The sequence below is a fragment of the Leucopleurus acutus genome (assembly GCF_964270905.1).
Source record: "Leucopleurus acutus genome assembly, chromosome: 10".
Classification (NCBI taxonomy): Eukaryota; Metazoa; Chordata; class Mammalia; order Artiodactyla; family Delphinidae; genus Leucopleurus; species Leucopleurus acutus.
In genome coordinates, this window is record NC_139153.1 from 57,379,641 (window position 1) to 57,399,220 (window position 19,580).

At 37.7% G+C, this 19,580-nt stretch overlaps 1 protein-coding gene across 4 annotated transcripts in view; it reads left to right on the forward strand.

The window, feature by feature from the left end:
- The window catches only part of SLC4A7 (solute carrier family 4 member 7), a 121,893-nt gene that overhangs the window by 33,143 nt on the left and 69,170 nt on the right, over positions 1-19,580 (forward strand). For all 4 annotated transcript variants that reach the window (XM_082848832.1, XM_082848833.1, XM_082848834.1 and 1 more), the window contains exons 2-3: positions 8,563-8,644; positions 12,672-12,818. In XM_082848832.1, the coding sequence (XP_082704958.1) occupies positions 8,563-8,644; positions 12,672-12,818 (229 nt within the window). The remainder of the gene's footprint in view (positions 1-8,562; positions 8,645-12,671; positions 12,819-19,580) is intronic.

Sequence of the window (19,580 nt, forward strand, 5' to 3'; positions counted from 1 at the left end):
ATGAATACTTAATTGGGAGTAAAATGATAATTAAAGCCACAATATGATTTATTAATCCTGTTATTAGTATATGGTTACAATAAGTTGGTATAAATATAGTAATGATAAAAAGGCAAAACTCTCTTCAGGCGAAAATATATTTGGATCTTTCTTGAATTTAAATGAAATTAAGAGCTAGATTTAACTATATTGTTGAAAATTTATTCTCTAAAAAAAAAATACACACACCCATTACATATATCCTTAGTGTATGCTTTCTTTTGAATTAATTGTTATAGAAAGGTTTCAGTTGAAAACTGGTTGCTACATTCTTCTTTTGGTATTTTCAGTTATAACTAAATGTGTGTATTACTTGTCAGATCTCTTATGCTCTGACCCTGCGTAAGTGGTAGTTATTAGCTTGGAAGATTAGGTAACTTAGAGGACCCTGATTGGTTGTACCATGAAAGCAACTTAGAGGGTTCATCTGTGTAAAGCACAGTGACCTAAATCAGCTATGTCCTCACTGCCCCTGGACTCTGCAAGGGACTTAATGCACTACACTATCAAAAACAAGGCATTTATATACCACTATGGAAAGGTTTCGGCTGGAGAAGAAGTTACCTGTATGTACCCAGTTATGATCTTGTGTTTTATTTACGAACAAGTTTGAATCTTTCAGAGTTTAATAGTGAAGCTTGAAGAAATGTCAGGCTTACTAGCACTGGCTTAGAATAGTATCATCCTCTGTGTCCTTGGCTGTGGAAGTCATCTGCTGAAAGGAGTAAATCCTTGTGTTATATTAACAATGTCTGTAGCATTTTTATTATTCTGTAGAATTCATTTTTTGATTAGTTAGTATTACTTGAATGAGGCTTTAAGCAGTTTTATATGGCTAAGATGTTAGGAAAGAAATTACTTTGTCTTAATGGTTAAATATGTTTTGAAGCTAAACTGAAGTATTTGATAACTGAAATTACATGGTTAATAATCATAATTTATGGGAGGTGTTACTTTTGGGCTATAGCCATATGTCTTATAATGAAGAAATTACTTTGTGATAGGGATCTTCTGATGCTGTTTTTTAATAATGGATTTCGTAAACCTCAGGTGTCAGAAGAGGATAATAGCCTAGGTTTATGACTTTATTGTTAAATAATCTTTTAACACTCCTTTCCCCCTAATATGCCTTTGGCATGTTAAAGTCTCATTTTTATCATTTGACCAAGACAGTATAAATTGTGAATTTTGGCTTTTCAGGCAGGATAGATGACTATGAGAGATATTGGTAAGACCTGTTTGATACAAAACTTAGATTAGATTTTGCTGGGAATTCCTACTAGTGAATTGAATTTTGATTTTATCATGTGTTGGTGCTGGGCTTTTTTGTTTATAAAATGATTGATTAAATTCCAAACTATTGAGTACCTATCTATGTTTAAGCTTTAATTGTGTTCATAAGGAGGCCTTAAGTGTATCTGATATAAATTTTTTAGCCCAGTGTCTTGTCCTTTGGAATATACACAGCAGTCAATGAGTATTTAACCAAGGCCCAGGCCCTGCTTGATGCTGAGGAGACAGTGGTGAGCAAAATGGACATGATTCCCTTCTTCTTGGAGCTTATTGTTCAGGCTGGGAAACAGTTAAGCAGCTAGTTACATAAATATATAATTACAAGTTTTAATAAATACTATAAAGTACTGTGTATTCTCAGCCTGTATTACAGTGACCTTGGTCTCTTGTCTCCTGGATAAAGAACAAGTCCCTTAAGCTCTGTGGGGGGTGTGTGTGTGTGTGTGTGTAAAATGAGAAGATTGAAATGGAAAAGTAAAACCCATCCATACCTATGAGTCTGTGAGACCTCATTTATTCATCAGGAATGGAGAAGATAATTCATTTACGCCTTGATTTCTTATCATGGGGAGCCCTACGTTAGCTGTAAATTAACTGATAAGCTGGCCATTTGATTATATTACAGTTTTTTATTCACTGATGTATCCTCCGTATCTGGAATGATGATCAGCACATAGTGTACTTACACTGAGTAGATATTTGTTGAATGAATGGATGAGTCCAAACTCCTAGTCTTTATTTAAGGAAATGAGACTTTTTTTTATGGTCCATCAGATTCATGCGGTCAGGGGTATTAACCAGGGAAAGAATAGGCAAATAGACCATCTTGCTGAGGGATTTCCTGGTTTTCTCTTGTCGATTTTTGGTAAAAAAAATTCAGTGGAATTCTAAAAATACCTAGCTAACGATAACCCCAGCTGACCGAAATTGGGGAATTTTGACAGAATACCTGCTAGACCTTCTGCTATAAAACATCTACTGGATCTTTGTGTATGTGTGTTTTTCCTTTTGTGCAGAATGCCTGTGCTTTTCTATACATTTTAGTTACTGGTAAAGTTGAGGTAGTTTTTTTAAAAGCCCATTTCAGAAATAGATTTTATTATTATCCTCATTTCTGTTAATCAATTTATATATACTCGATAACCTAAAGTAAGTGATTCCTATGTGTTTTTTGGTGTGTGTGCTGAGTTAGAACTTGGAATGAATATAAATATCTCCTCATAGCAAGAGTGCCATAAATATTTGTGATTTATAATTTCAGATAGACCCTAATGAGGCTTTCCATTTGTCCATGACTCTTGTGCTTTGTAATGAAGTTTCTGACAATAGTGTTTCACTAATAATCTTCTTTATTATTGGAATCTGTCAATTGTGAGTTTTTACACCTCACACCTCTTTGAGTTCTCTTGCTCTTATATTCTTTGACCTCTTCACTTTTTCCCTTTGTAACTTTTTCTTAGGGTGTGTATTTAAAATAAAAATTTCTGAAACTTTGTGTTCCAGTATCTGAATCTATCCAGTTCCTCCTCTGTCTGGTGACAAAGCATTTTTCCCAGGGTTTTAAATTTTTTTCTGTCGGAATCACATGATTGCCTGAGTTTAAAATTTGTGATTTTAAATTGCTTTAATTTTCTATATACCTTTTATGTCTCGTCCATCTATTTTAGAGTAATGAATCAATCAAAAAATGCCAAGTGAATTCTTTAGAAACTATGAATATCATTCTTTGGCTTTTTATTTTGTGAAACAGTATTCACTGATGATTTCTCCTTTTACCTGGATTAGGAAAGGTTATTTGCTTACCCTTAAGCGTTTTGCCCATAAATTTAAAGTTTTTTTAATATTAAGTTCAACTCTTGGTAGTAGGTGGGATAAGATTGGGAATTGGCAATATTTGGAAGAAATAGATTTAGGGTTGCTTGTAATACAGTGAAAGTATATAGTAACTTTACAGTGTTTTCTTGTGAATTGGAATGTATATTTCATTTTCTGAAGGATTAAAACAATGTGAATGAAGTGAGAGTGGTCCCTATAAGGCCTCCTAAAATGGTTAAGGGCAGGAAGCAGCCTCTCTTGAAGAGCATTTTAAATATATATAGCTTAAGTCTGTAACATAACTGAGGACATGGTGTGCAGACTGGCATGCAGCAGAATCACACAGAGGTTATTGAAAATACGGGTGCTTGGGCTCCACCTAAACTACTGGTCAGCATCTCCAGCACTGGGCACAGGAAGCTGAATTTTAACAAACTCTCTAGGTGTGTCTGAATTTATAATATATCATAAAATCTGAAAATCTCTTAAAGTAATACAGTTCTAGATCCTTATGAGAGTTAGTTGCCTTCTCTTGGCATTTCATCCTAGATGCTTAGGAACGCATTTCCTATGAATAATTCTCCTATACAACCACAATACTATTTCAGGATATATTTTGAATCTTCATATCAGTTTTAATTAGGAAATTAATAGGTATTTGTTTCTGTAATTGTTAAGACTTTGCTAATTAATCTAGTTTTAAAGCTGTATGGTAGATGAGAAAGCATTTTTAGTCTCCATATTTAGATTCAGTAAAATGTGGGCCTCTTCTGTGCTTGTGCCCTTGTGCTTGGCACACTCACATGGCACCTCGCCTCACAGCTCTTTCAAGGGCAAGTAACACTTGTGGATGAGGACCAAGTAGATAGGTGACATGGCTTTCAAAAGATTTTATACTTAAGTCTACCTCTGTGTTCACATGGTTAAAATAAATCAAAGCAATATAAGAAAAACAATAAATCCAGAAGTCAGAGGTAACCAGTTACACTGTTTGCTTGTATGTCCTTTCAGTTTCAGTGTTCATTGTGTAAATTCAGATATTCCTCTTCTAGGGACTTTCTTATACAGAAAGTAGTATGCTGTACGTGTGGTTCTCTACCTTGTGTGCATTTCATTTTATAATAGGTCTTAAATATTTTTCATGTCAGTATATAGCATCTTAATTTTTTTAGTAGCTTGGTATTCCATCAAATACATTGCCATTCCTCTTTTAAGGGCCCCTGGGGATGGTTTCCAGTCTTTTCCAGTTACAAGCTGCAGTAAATAACCTTGCACATTTGTTATGTCGTATAAAGAGAATTTAAACTTTCTTAGTGATCTTATATGGATAATTCTTAAATCTGTTGTCTTCTGTGTTGTAGAGCAGTTGTATTCTGGATAGTTACCTTATTTTATAAATAAAAAATTGAAACCAAGGCAAAATAATTTTCTTAAGATTAGAGTGAGTCAATCTTGCATTGGTATACTTAGGGTGCCTTTTTATTCTTCCATGTATTTGAGTTTTCCCAGTGCCTTGGCTTTATTTCATTTTAGGTAGGCTTTATAAGGACTGGCTTGTGTGGCTTACTCATCTGAGGTTAGGAATGAAAACATTTTGATGTCAGGGGTGGCTCTTTGCTTTTGCTATTTTTAGTTTTCCACTATATTCTTGGAGTTAAAAAATGAAGAAGAGTTTTTTCTAGATGCAGATTTAAAAATAACTGACACATTAAATCGAAACTTGAATTTATTCTTTTTAAAAATTACCAAAATTACATTTTTATTGTTAACAGAAAATTAAACACTACAGGGTTGTCTGTTTCTGCTTCCCCAGCCATCCGTGTGACAGTGTCAGTGGTTTGATGTTTAACCTTTTAAATATTTACATGTATTTTTTACATCTATTTCAAAAAGGAACTCAAATAAAATTGTACTTTATATAGTGTCTTAACTAGATCTATATTTAGAAACATGGCTTAAAGCTTATCCTAAGGTGATAGAATTAAAAATGAAGTGTTTTTTCAGAAGTGTATTTCTACCTTGAAACGTCAATCCCTTCGTTCTGAGGGATATATTTATCCCTCAGAAAATATATATATTTTCAATATATAGCCATATGCACCTGCATATTTCGATGAATTACTTGTAATATGTTGAGATGGGCAATGTGTGTGCCTTTCTGATTCATGTTTCACAGTTGTTGAAAAGTAGATAATGTTTTTAAGGGAAGAATGCAGATACCCCCTCCCTGTTTTTTTTTTTTTTTAAACAGTGTTGTGTTGTAAATTTTCCAGACTTCAAAAATTTTAACCTTAGTTTTTTCCACAAGTTACGCATGAAAGCATTCTCATTGAAAACCCAAACAGTAACAATAAAATTATATATTCACTTGGCTTTGAGTCACTTACTCCAGGCTTCAAAGAGGGTATCTAAGGAGAGCAAGGTGAGTGGACCATGAGAAGATGAATAGATGGACATCCTCTTTTTTACATGCCCCTTTTGGCACACGTGGCAGTATTTTTCTGTGATAGATGTTTACAGGTCAAAGAGTATGTGTATTTTAAATAAATAAGTATTGTGAGCTTGCCCAACTTCAGCTGTTTCATAGTGTTAGCTGATTAGTGTTAGTACATCTAAACATGTAAGTACGTCTGCATATGAATAAAAGAGGTTTTTTTGTTTGTTTGTTAAGGATGAGAGTTAAGTATATTGTTTTGCTTCCTTGGCAGTTGTTCTGTTGAAATGCAAGTTTGGAATGGGAGCAGTTAATCCCTTTTAGAATACACAGTGTGCTACCTCTTGGATCATACAACATCTGTGTCTTTTGTTTGAGAGGCAGCTTCTTTTTTGTACCTACCTGTGCATGCTTAGTGACTAAATAGCATGACATCATTGGAGGAATGGTTTTAGAGTGTGGTATGCATAATGGATGGTAATGATTAGTTCTTCATTCTTGTACATGTGTGTGTGTTTCCTACTTTAGCCTTTCCTCAATATTAAGGGAGTGTGACTGCTGTGAGGTAGGTTACCACACATACAGCTGTCTCTTCTTTCTTAGTCTACTATATGAAAACATATAATGGTCTACACAGCCTGTTTCCCAGTCCTTTAGATATAAAGCCTTAGCAAGTCATTTAACTTCTGAGTTTCCTGTATTAAATTGAATCCCAGTCCTTTAGAGTCATACAAGTACCTCTTGATATCCAGGTCTATTTGATTCTACAGTTTGGATATCTAGCCTTCCTTCAGAAAGTAAGTTTGGATATTGAGATCTGCATTTTCTTAATATACTGTGTCTGTTTCTGAGTTTCGGGTAGCAGATAGTGAGGGTTTGGATAGTAGGGAATATATTTGAAAATTTAATCAAATTGATTCAGTTCCTGAGTTTTAAGATATAAGAATTAAGACACTGAGAGTTTGGATAGCAAGGAATAATTGTATATGAATTTATTTTGTATGCACTGAAAAAAAAACCCTATACCCAAAAAAGTAAGATATTTTAAGGTCAAGAGTTAGAGGAGACCTTAAAAGATCATTTTACCCAAACTCCTGTTTGATCCTTTCTAAAACAAACTGGCCCTCCAATTGATGCTTGGACATGGAAAGTGGTGAGAAGCTGACTGCATTATATGTCCTTCTGGTTTATTGTTTTAAGTGGAGAGGAAGTGCTAGGCAGTGAGCAACCACGGAGACCATGGGGAAAAATGACTGTCATCTGATGGATAAAATAACTTCCTTCTAGAAAACTGATAGTGGAGTACTATAAAGTTATCAATTAAAGCATAAAGACCATGAAAGAGAACAAATTAGATTAGTTCTTTTCTTTCTTGAAAGCTGTTGGGGTTTTTTTCCTTTCTCCTTTGGGAGGTTTGTAGTACTTTGCTTCTTTCTGAGCAGGAATATCATCCATTTCCAGTTGCCCATCTTTTGCCTGCCCTGAATGGCTGGTTAGGTCATCTACCTCTTCATCAATCCCTCGCTCCTTTCTGCTCATTTCTGTGTTTTTTTTAGCCTCTTCCTGGGCCATCCTTTTCCTTCCGTTCATCTCTTGCTTTGTTCCTTTGACAGAGGCATTGTGGGACAGGATTTCTCCAGTATGAGTGCCTTTCCAAATGAGGTTCCATATTCTGGGTTCCTCTGTACTACACACATGCACACTCCACAAACTGATCCATGTCACCCTTGAAGTTCAGATAGGCCTTTGTCACATCAGTCTGCTTTTCCTCAGAACCTTTGTCTATCTTTTCAGAACCTTGAGTGTCCTCCTCCAGTGTGTGTCCCAGTCCCAGGTATAGTTGAGTACAGCGGAGTCCTTATCCACTGTCCCGTGCTCGTTGTACTCTGCTCTCTCGTCTTTGTCACTTAAGACGGAACAGACTTCCCTGAGGAACTGGAAGTGGCAGGTGCTCTCCTCCTCATCACTCTTGCCCACTGAGTCTGGGTGCACCTGTAGGGCCACCTCATGGTGGCTCTGCTGGCCATGCCCGTCAGCAGTGAAGGTCTGTGAGGCTGCAGAGCCCTGCTGGGCATGAGGCCAGTGTGAGCCACAGCTCACATTAAGACCTCTGAAGGCTTCGTCCATCTGTCTCAGTCAGTGACGCAGAATCTTGTACATACTAAGTTCATAATAAGTAGTTAATGAGGATTATATAATGTTCTTTTGAAAGTTGAGAAGGGAAATTTAAGCTAAAATTTTCTTTTAAAAATAGTCTGTGTAGTGTTTTACAGTAAATATGGTTAGTCTTTTTGTTGAGCTGAAGAATGGAACAAAATTGTAAAGGTTGACTTCCACAACTCAAAGCTGGACTCTCCTTAGAGGTTACATTTTGGCATGGCTTTTCCTTTGTAGAGAAATAAAAAGTTCATATAACTTTGATTGTTTCTTGGTAACTTATGAGTGAAAGTGATACTACATGTTAAGTCTATGGACTTATTTTTGATCATTATATGTTTAACCATAATCCAATCCAATATCCAATGTAGCTGAGCTAATAAGCGGGGGTTTTTTTTTTTTTTTTTGGTTAAGAGTACCTAGGAGCAAAAAAAAAAAGAAGAAGAAGGAAAGAAAAAAAGTATTCTATATTACTATCTAAGGGTTTCCCTCATCCCCGATTTTCTTTAATTTCTGATCTGGAGGGTTGTTCCATTGAAGTGAGTATGTGTACCAGTTACCAGTAACTTCCATAGAAGACCAGTGAAAAATCTTTGTCATTTCAGTTCTTTCCATGAGATTTTTGAATGGTCTTCTGTGGATTAAAAAAAAAAAAGCCTATAAACATACTTTTGAAAGAATACAGTTAGCTGTATTACGAATTCAATTCTTTGAGAGGAAGGCAATCTGTTACATATTTTTGGCTGTCTCAAATAACACACCCTAGTAAGTAGGTCCTCAGTATATATTGATTTCATGAGTGGATGGGAATAATTTCTTTTTAGGGTCCCGATGAAGAAGCTGTTGTAGATCTTGGCAAAACCAGCTCAACTGTGAACACCAAGTTTGAAAAAGAAGAACTAGAAAGTAAGTTTGTTTAAAATAACTTGATTAGCAGGATAAATTACTAATGAATGTTTGTTAGTGTCCTTTACCTATTATTTGTTGAAATATTTGTTGTTGTCATTGTAGAGCATACATTAGAAGAGTGTTCAGCACTTTTCTAAATATAGTTTAAAGAAGAATAATACAGCAAAACCCCATTTAACCACTACCCATATCTGCAAATAGAACATTCCCTGAAATATAAATATCAGAATGCTTTTCAAACTTTACTGATGGTTACCATTACTTATCTTGGAAATTGAAATGCCACAATTATAAAATGAGTTAATTCTTTAATTGTTTCTCTAACAGCCTGGGTAATTTGAATTATGAGCAAACCATAGCGTGCCAGACTAATAAGCCACAGTTATGACTGGTTGTCATCTAAATGTTCATTTTATATGTCTGTTAATCAGCCTTTTAAAGTACTTATAAAAACCTCAGCATAGAATTGTGTAGCAAATGAGTTATTTGCCAATCTGTTTTTCCTGAGCCGGAAGAAGTCCTGACAAATGGTTTTTTTGTTTCTTTCTTTTTTTTGAAATAATTTTAGATTTACAGAAGAGTTGCAAGGGTAGTACAGAGTGTCCCCTGTATACGTTTCACCCAGCTTTTTCTAATGTTAACATTTTATTTAGGTGTAAGTTTATGAAAATGAAGAAATTAACATTGATACAATACTACTAACTAAACTACAGATTTTATTCAGATTTTACTAGTTTTTCCACTGATGTTCTTTTTCTGTCCCAGGATCCCGTTGAACAGCTCAGGTTGTGATAAGACACTTAGTTGTCAGGTCTCCTTAGTCTCCTGTAATCTATGACAATTTCTAGATCTTTCCCCCTTTTTCATGACCTTGACATTTGGAAGAGTAGTGGTTAGATACTAATAGAATGTCCCAAAATGTGGGTTTGTCTAACGTCACATTGTGACATTATAATCTCATAGCCCAGATCATGGGTATGTGAGGAGCATACCACATGTGATGTGCCCCTCTCACCTGTGGACAGGTGTTATTGACATAACTTAGCCTGTTATCGACATAACTTACCCTGTTATGTTAACCCTGAACACTTGCTTAAGGTGGTGTTCGTGGCAGATGTTTTGATAGACTTATTTTGGGGTCTTTTTGAGACCTATATTTTTGAGTTAAAGTCTTCTGTGACGGCTGAATGGGGCCATTGCTTTACAAAAAGAGGTGGAAAGAGACACAAATAAGTGTTCTCCACATTTGCTTCCTGAAATGGAAAAAAAACCTTTTTTTAAAGTAACCTGTGTATCTAGTGTATTTATCAGTCGATGGTATTAGCCCTTGGTGTAATTAGCCCTTGGTATAACAGAGCCCTTGGTGCTCTGTAAAATAAGAGAAGTAACAGGAGACTAGCATTGTTAATTACATGAACTTATACATAATTCTTTTTTTTTTTTTTTTTGGCGGTACGTGGGCCTTTCACTGTTGTGGCCTCTCCTGTTGCGGAGCACGCGCAGGCTCAGCAGCCATGGCTCATGGGCCCAGCCGCCCCGCGGAATGTGGGATCTTCCTGGACCGGGGCACGAACCCGTGTCCCCTGCATCGGTAGGCGGACTTTCAACCACTGCGCCACCAGGGAAGCCCCATAGTTCTTTTTTATCATAGTAAATTTTGGTATACTTTTTTGTATGTTACTTTTTTTCCTTTTTGGAAAACTGATACTAGCAATACTCAGAGATACTGCAGGTTTGGTTCCAGACCACTGCAATAAAGTGAATATTGCAGTAAAGTGAGTCACATGAATTTTTTTGGTTTCCTAGTGCGTATAAAGGTTATGTTCGTGCTATATTGTAGTCTGTTTAAAGTGTGAATAGCATTATGTCTAAAAAACAATGTACATGCCTTAACTAAAACATACTTTATTGCTAAAAAATGGTAACCATCATCTGAGCCTTTAGCAAGTCATAATCTTTTTGCTGGTGGAGGGTCTTGCCTTGATGTTGGTGGCTGCTGACTGATGAGGGTGATAGTGGCTGAAGGTTGGGGTTGATTTCTTAAAATAAGACAACAATAAAGTTTGCCACTTTGATTGACTCCTTTTTTCATGAATGATTTCTCTGTAGCCTGCAAGGCTGTGTGATAGCATTTGACCCACAGTAGAATGTCTTTCAAAATTAGAGTCCTCTCAAACCCTGCCTTTGCCTCTGCTTTATCAACTAAATTTATGCAATATTCTAATCCTTTGTTGTCATTTCAACAATCTTCACAGCAGCTTCACCAGGAGTAGATTTCATCCAAAGAAACCACTTTCTTTGCTCATCAGTAGGAAGCAAGTTTTATCATGAGCTGGCAGCAATTCAGTCCCATCTTTAGGCTCCACTTCTAATTCTAGCTCTTTTGCTGTTTCCATCACATCTGCAGTGACTTTCTCCACTGAAGTCTTGAACCCCTCAAAGTCATCCACAAGGGCTGGAATCAACTTCTTCCAAATGCCTGTTAATGTTGATATTTTGACCTCTTGCCATGAATCATGAATGCTGTCCATGGCATCTGGGAGGGAATGGTGAATCCTTTCCAGAAGGTTTTCAATTAACTTTGCCCAGATCTATCAGAGGAGTCACTATCTATGGCAGCTATAGCCTTCAAGACCTGAAAGTTGAAATGGCTCATTGATCCATGAGCTGCAGAATGGATGTTGTGTTACTAGGCATGAAAACATCATTAATCTCTTTGTACATCTCCATCAGAGCTCTTGGGTAACTAGGTGCCTTGTCAATGAGCAGTAATACTTTGAAAGGAATCTTTTTTCTGAGCAGTAGGTCTCAACAGTGGGCTTAAAATATTGAGTAAACTCTGTTGTCAACAGATGCGCTGTCATCCAGGTTTTGTATAACCTATAATGGAAAAGAATCTGAAGCTATACACGTGAAACTAACACAATTGTAAATCAACTAAAGTTAAATAAAAAAGAAAGAACGAAGGAAGGAAGGAAGGAAAAAAGTATATATAGAGCACAGGCAGAATAGACTCAGCATGACTCTTACAGGCCCTAGGATTTTCAGAAGGAAGGAAGGAAAGAAGGAAGGAAGGGAGGGAGGGAGGGAGGAAGGAAGGAAAGGAAGGAAGGAAGGAAAAAAAATACATATATAGAGCACAGGCAGAATAGACTGAGCATGACTCTTAAGGGCCCTAGGATTTTCAGAATGGTAAATGAACATTGGCTTCAACTTCACGTCACCAGCTGCATTAGCATGCATGTCCTTTGAAGCTAGGCATTTGTCTTCTCCTCTAGCTATGAAAGCCCTAGATGGCATCTTCTTCCAATAGAAGGCTGTTTTGTCTACATTTTATCCAGACCAGTAAAACTTTCTCCTTATCAGCAGTAAGGCTGTTTCACTTTCTTATCATTTGTGTGTTCACTAGAGTAGCACTTTTAATTTCCTTCAAGAACTTTTCCTTTGCTTTCACTTCTTGGCTGTTTGGCACAAGGGGCCTGGCTTTATGCCAGTTTCAGCATGCCTTCCTCACTAGGCTTAATCATTTCTAGCTTCTGATTTAAGGTGAGAGATGTGCGACTCTTTCACTTGAACGGTTAGAGGCCATTGTAAGGTTTTTAATTGGACTAATTTCAGCATTGCCGTGTCTTAAGGAATAGGGAGGCCCAAGGAGAAGGAGAGAGATGGGTGAACGGATGGTCAGGGGAGCAGTCAGAACACATACAACATGTATCGATTAAGTTCACCATCTTACATGGGCATGGTTTGTGGTGCCTCCAAACAATCACCATAGCAAATCAAAGATCAGTGATCATGGACCACCATAACAAATATAATAATAATGAAAAAGTTGGAACCATTGCAAGAATTACTGTCAAAACACGACACAGAGACAGGAGGTGAGCAAATGCTGTTGGAAAAATAGTGCTGATACATTGGTTCAATGCAAGGTTGCCACAAACCTTCTATTTGAAAAAAACACAGTATCTGTGATGTGCAATAAAATGAGGTCTGCCAGTAATGTTTCCGAACATTTTACCAGGTCATCGAGCTGTGTATATAGGTGTCCACGTCCCATTTAGTAAAGAGAGTCGCCGGCGTCACAGGCATCGTGGACACAAACATCACCACCGGAGAAGAAAAGACAAAGACTCAGACAGAGAAGATGGACGGGAATCTCCTTCTTACGGTAAGAGAATGGAAAGTTCTCCATTAACAGTTTAAGGTTCTTTCCTGGAAAGTTTTTTTTTTAATTAAATATTTCCTTTTTAAAATTGTATTTCTGCTATAACTCAGACACAGTATATGCATTGAGGAATACCAATTGAAGTGAGAATATTTTTTCTACAAGAAAAATGCTTAGTTTATAGGTTAAGATCTACTTAGGATGAGTGAAAAAAGTAAGGGGCTTTGGTTTCTTTATTGTATTCCAGCCTTGGAATTGTAAATGTTGAGTATTGGCACTTAAAATGCAATTTAGGAGGGTTTTTATTTCCTTTTCTCTATTATATATTTCACAATTAACATATGCAATGAACAAATATCTGGAATCCTTAGGCTCCTGGAAGAGATTGAAAAATTTTTTTTTCATTCTTAAATACATTTTTTGCCAGAAGATTTTTATCCATAAAGCTGGATTACTTGGTTATCTGTGCAGAAAAGAGTGCTTTGATTTAATAGTATTGTCTTCAGAAGGACAGAATTTTTGTTTGAAAGCAGAGCAATAAAGAAGTGCCAGTAGACAGAGGAAATGATGGGAATCTCAGAAGGCAAAAAAGGCATATGGTAGAGGAAAATGAATTATTATCTGATAATAAAGATTAGTAGTTATTTAAGTGCTCCTGAAAGCTGGAAAGGCGAGAGCCCAAAAAAATAGCTGTGTGGCTTGAGCAGGACATTGCACTCAGTTGACATGTAGGGTGTCACTGGTTTTTTAGGACATCGTGGCCCATATGGCCATCTATGCCATAGGTCCTAGTGTGTGCATTTTCGAGGAGCCATGTGAGCTGCACCCCCTCAGGCACTTGTGTGCTGTGCTGAAGGAAAGTTCTTTTGACGAGGTAAAGAGGGAAAGAATTACTGTGTATACTACAGCTTATGTCATGATCATAAGAAAGAAGATACTGATTGCCTAGTAAAATATTAAGTGCCAATTCTTTGCTAAGTATTCCACCAAGCCCTTGACAACGTGCTTTGACTTAACCTTCTCAGCAGTTTTAAAAAATTAAAGATAGGTATTATTGTTTTCATTATATAGATGGAGAAACTTCAACTTAGGCTAAATGATGGGAATCTCTTAGCCAGTACTAAGAGATACTGATGGCCCAATAAACTATTAAGTGGTCATATAGCTAACAAAAATATGTCGCTGGTGAAGGAAAAATCAGTAAGTTTAGAAAGCATTATTAGTGGACCTTGATGACATTGGTAGTTGAGAAGTATTTTGCTGTTATTTTGTGAGTGGATCAGTATGCTTCTCTATTTCATTCTGAATAAAAAGGCACACCATATTTTTTATAGGAATGTGGCTTACTAGACTGTAAGTATGTTTATATGTTCACCTGGCTAGGTGGTTTAATGTTCAAGCTGAGGTCTGAAATATGAAGTCTAAATATAGTGGTTTGAAAATAAATTTGGTGGAGAAAATATTTGTAACTTTTTCATAGAGTAATTATGCCTAGAAAAGTTTTATGCCACAGAATTGGGTTTATTTTGGTTTTAACTCCAATCTGTATCCTAGAAATTGCTATGAAGTCCCTTCTTTCTAACCCCCACTCTCCAAAAAGAGATTAAACAGGTGTTTTGCTTCTGGACATGATGGAATAACAGGAATTGAATTTGCCCTCCAATTTTAAACACTTAGAAAACTGCACAAGATATATGAAACAGTAATTTTCAGACCATGGACAACAGACAGCATAGGATGCTGAGCTCTGAGAGAGGGGAAGCAAGTGAGATGACCCCTGTGGTCCTGAGTTCATTCCTTTGAGACAGTTTCCAGGCCACAGCATGAGGAACCCAGACAGAGAGTAGCAGGCTCTCAGAGTTGAGGAGACAGTGTAGAATTTGGGGAGGCCTAGTAGGTTAGGATTTAAGATGTAGAGTGCCAGAGAGTAGAGAGCTACACACAGAGAGTGTTCTAAAGGTCTGAAGAAGGGTCCTTTTAAATCTTTGGCTGGGTACTAGTCTGGGTATGTGTGACAGGAAACTACCTGAGGCTTGATAAATAGCCACCAGAAAGCAGTATGGTAAACAATTCCTGGATTTCACACAAAGACTGAGAATAGGATGTGTTCCCACCAGTCAGAGTGGAAAGACCTTGTGACATATAGGGCATTAGATAGAGGTCTCAGAAGGGTATTGCCTTAGTAGTAGGTCTAAATTAGTTTTACACTAAAGGCTGCACTGGATCTGCTAGAAAAAAAAAAAAATTGAAAGCAGGTCTTGAAAGAATTAAACAGACTTCAGGTATCTGCATGCTGGAAGAAAGTCTGGTACTACTAAAAGAAATACAGTAAAACCTAGCACCTAACCATGAGAAATGCACAATATCTGACATCCACAAATTATTTGGAATATAATGAAGTAGGAAAATAGGCATAACCAAGAGAAAAATAAATCAATAGAAACAGATCCAGAGGGAGGAGCTTCAAGATGGCGGAAGAGTAAGACGTGGAGATCACCTTCCTACCCACAAATACATCAGAAATACATCTACATGTGGAACAACTCCTACAGAACACCTACTGAACGCTGACAGAAGACCTCAGACCTCCCAAAAGGCAAGAAACTCCTCACGTACCTGGGTAGGGCAAAAGAAAAAAACAGAGACAAAAGAATAGGGACGGGACCTGCACCTCAGGGAGGGAGCTGTGAAGGAAGAAGTTTCCACACACTAGGAAGCCCCTTCACTGGCAGAGATGGGGGTGGCGTGGGGGGGCAGGAGCTTTGGAGCCACGGAGGAGAGCACAGCAACAGGGGTGCAGAGGGCAAAGCGGAGAGATTCCCGCACGGAGGATCGTTGCCTGAGAGGCTTGTGTGCTTACCCACTGGGATGGGCGGGGGCTGGGAGCTGAGGCTCGGGCTACGGAGGTCAGATCCCAGGGAGAGGACTGGGGTTGCCTACGTGAACACAGCCTGAAGGGGGCTAGTGTGCCACAGCTAGCCAGGAGGGAGTCCAGGAAAAAGTCTGGAGCTGCTGAAGAGGCAAGAGACGACTTCTTGCCTCTTTGTTTCCTCGTGCGCGAGGAGAGGGAATTAAGAGTGCTGCTTCAAGGAGCTCCAGAGACGGGCGCAAGCTGTGGCTATCAGCGCAGACCCCAGAGACAGGCATGAGACGCTAAGGCTGCTACTGCAGCCACAAAGAAACCTGTGTGCAAGCACAGGTCACTATCCACATCTCCCCTCCTGGGAGCCTGTGCAGCCTGCCACTGCCAGGGTCCCATGATCAAGGGACAACTTCCCCGGGAGAAAACACGGCGTGCCTCAGGCTGCCGCAATGTCATGCTGGTGTCTGCCGCCGCAGGCTGGCCCCACACTCTGTACCCCTCCCTCCCCCAGGCCTAAGTCAACCAGAGCCCCCAAATCAGCTGCTCCTTTAACCCCGTCCTGTCTGAGCAAACAACAGATGCTCTCAGGCGACCTACATGCAGAGGCGGGTCCAAATCCAAAGCTGAACCCCGGGAGCTGTGTGAACAAAGAAGAGAAAGGGAAATTTCTCCCAGCAGCCTCAGGAGCAGCGGATTAAATCTCCACAATAAACTTGATGTACCCTGCATCTGTGGAATACCTGAGTAGACAACGAATCATCCCAAATTGAGGAGGTGGACTTTGGGAGCAACTATATATATATATTTTTTTTCCCTTTTTCTCTTTTTGTGAGTGTGTATGTGTATGCTTGTGTGTGTGTTTTTGTCTGTATAGCTTTGCTTTTACCATTTGTCCTAGGGATCTGTCAGTCCATTTTATTTGCTTGTTTAGGTTTTTGGTATAGTTTTTAGCACTTGTTATCATTGGTGGATTTGTTTTTTGGTTTGGTTGCTCTCTTCTTTCTTTTTTTCTTAAAAATTTTTTTTTTAATCTTTTTAATTTTAATAACTTTATTTTCTTTTACATTATTTTATTTTATCTTCGTCTTTCTTTCTTTTTTTTCCCTCCCTTTTATTCTGAGCCATAAGGATGACAGGCTCTTGGTGGTCCAGCCAGGTGTCAGGGCTGTGCCTCTGAGGTGGGAGAGCCAAGTTCAGGACACTGGTCAACAAGAGACCTCCCAGCTCCACGTAATATCAAAGGGCGAAAGTCTCCCAGAGATCTCCATCTCAATGCCAAGACCCAGCTCCACTCAACGACCAGAAAGCTACAGGACTGGACACCCTATGCCAAGCAACTAGGAAAACAGGAACACAACCCCATCCATTAACAGAGAGGCTTCCTAAAATCATAATAAGGCCACAAACACCCGAAAATGCACCACCAGACATGGACCTGCCCACCAAAAAGACAAGATCCAGCCTCATCCACCAGAATACAGGCACTAGTCCCCTCCACCAGGAAGCCTACACAACCCACTGAACCAACCTTAGCCACTGGGAACAGACACCAAAAATAATGGGAACTACGAACGTGCAGCCTGCGAAAAGGAGACCCCAAACACAGTAAGTTAAGCAAAATGAGAAGACAGAGAAACACACAGCAGATGAAGGATCAAGATAAAAACCCACCAGACCTAACAAATGAAGAGGAAATAGGCAGTATACCTAAAAAAGATTTCAGAAAAATGACAGTAAAGATGATCCAAAATCTTGGAAATAGAATGGAGAAAATACAAGAAAAGTTTAACAAGGTCCTAGAAGAACTAAAGAGCAAACAAACAGTGATGAACAACACAATAAATGAAATTAAAAATTCTCTAGAAGGGATCAATAGCAGAATAACTGAGTCAGAAGAACAGATAAGTGACCTGGAAGATAAAATAATGGAAATAACTACTGCAGAGCAGAATAAAGAAAAAAGAATGAAAAGAATTAAGGACCGTCTCAGACACCTCTGAGACAACATTAAGCGTGCCAACATTCGAATTATAGGGGTCCCAGAAGGAGAAGAGAAAAAGAAAGGGACTGAGAAAATATTTGAAGAGATTATAGTTGAAAGGTTCCCTAAAATGGGAAATGAAATAGTTAATCAAGTCCAGGAAGCACAGAGAGTCCCATACAGCATAAATCCAAGGAGAAATACACCAAGACACATATTAATCAAACTATCAAAAATTAAAGACAAAGAAAACATATTAAAAGCAGCAAGGGAAAAACAACAAATAACACACAAGGGAATCCCCATAAGGTTAATAGGTGATCTTTCAGCAGAAACTCTGCAAGCCAGAAGGGAGTGGCAGGACATATTTAAAGTGATGAAGGAGAAAAACCTACAACCAAGATTACTCTACCCAGCAAGAATCTCATTCAGATTTGATGGAGAAATTAAAAGCTTTACAGACAAGCAAAAGCTGAGAGAGATCAGCACCACCAAACCAGCTTTACAACAAATGCTAAAGGAACTTCTCTAGGTAGGAAAACAAGAGAAGGAAAAGACCTACAGTAACAAACCCAAAACAATTAAAAAAAATAGTAATACGAACATACATATCAATAATTACCTTAAATGTAAATGGATTAAATGCTCCAACCAAAAGATATAGCCTGGCTGAATGGATACAAAAACAAGACCTGTATATATGCAGTCTACAAGGGACCCACTTCAGACCTAGGGACACATACAGACTGAAAGTGAGGGGATGGAAAAAGATATTCCATGCAAATGGAAATCAAAAGAAAGCTGGAGTAGCAATTCTCATATCAGACAAAATAGACTTTAGCACAAACACTATTACAACAGACAAAGAAGGACACTACATAATGATCAGGGGATCAATCCAAGAAGATATAACAATTGTAAATATTTATACACCCAACATAGCATCTCAATACATAAGGCAAATACTAACAGACATAAAAGGGAAATTGACAGTAACACAATCATAGTAGGGGACTTAGCACCCCATTTTCACCAATGGACAGATCATCCAAAATGAGAATAAATAAGGAAGCACAAGCTTTAAATGATGCATTAAAGAAGATGGGCTTAAATGATAATTATAGGACATTCCATCCAGAAACAACAGAATACACATTCTTCTCAAGATCTCATGGAACATTCTCCAGGATAGATCATATCTTCTTGGGTCACAAATGAAGACTGGGTAAATTTAAGAAAATTGAAATCATATCAAGTGTCTTTTCCAACCACAGTGCTGTGAGACTAGATATCAATTACAAGACAGAATCTGTAAAAAATACAAACACATGGAGGCTAAACAATACACTAATAACCAAGAGATCACTCTAGAAATCAAAGAGTAAATTAAAAAAATACCTAGAAACAAATGACAATGAAAACACCATGACCCAAGACCCAAAACCTATGGGATGCAGCAAAAGCAGTTTTAAGACGGAAGTTTATAGCAATACAGTCCTACCTTAAGAACAAGAAATATCTCAAATAATCAACCTAACCTTACACCTAAAGCAATTAGAGAAAGAAGAACAAAAAAACACCGAAGTTAGCAGAAAGAAAGACATCATAAAGATCACATCAGAAATAAATGAAAAAGAAATGAAGGAAACAATAGCAAAGATCAATAAAAATAAAAGCTGGTTCTTTGAGAAGATAAACAAAATTGATAAACTATTAGCCAGATGCATCAAAAAAAAAGAGAGAAGACTCAAATCAATAGAATTAGAAATGAGAAGAGAGAAGTAACAACTGACACTGCAGAAATACAAAGGATCATGAGAGATTACTAAAAGCAACTATATGCCAGTAAAATGGACAACCTGGAAGAAATGGACAAATTCTTTTTTTTTTAATTAAAATTTTTTTTTATTTTTGGCTGTGT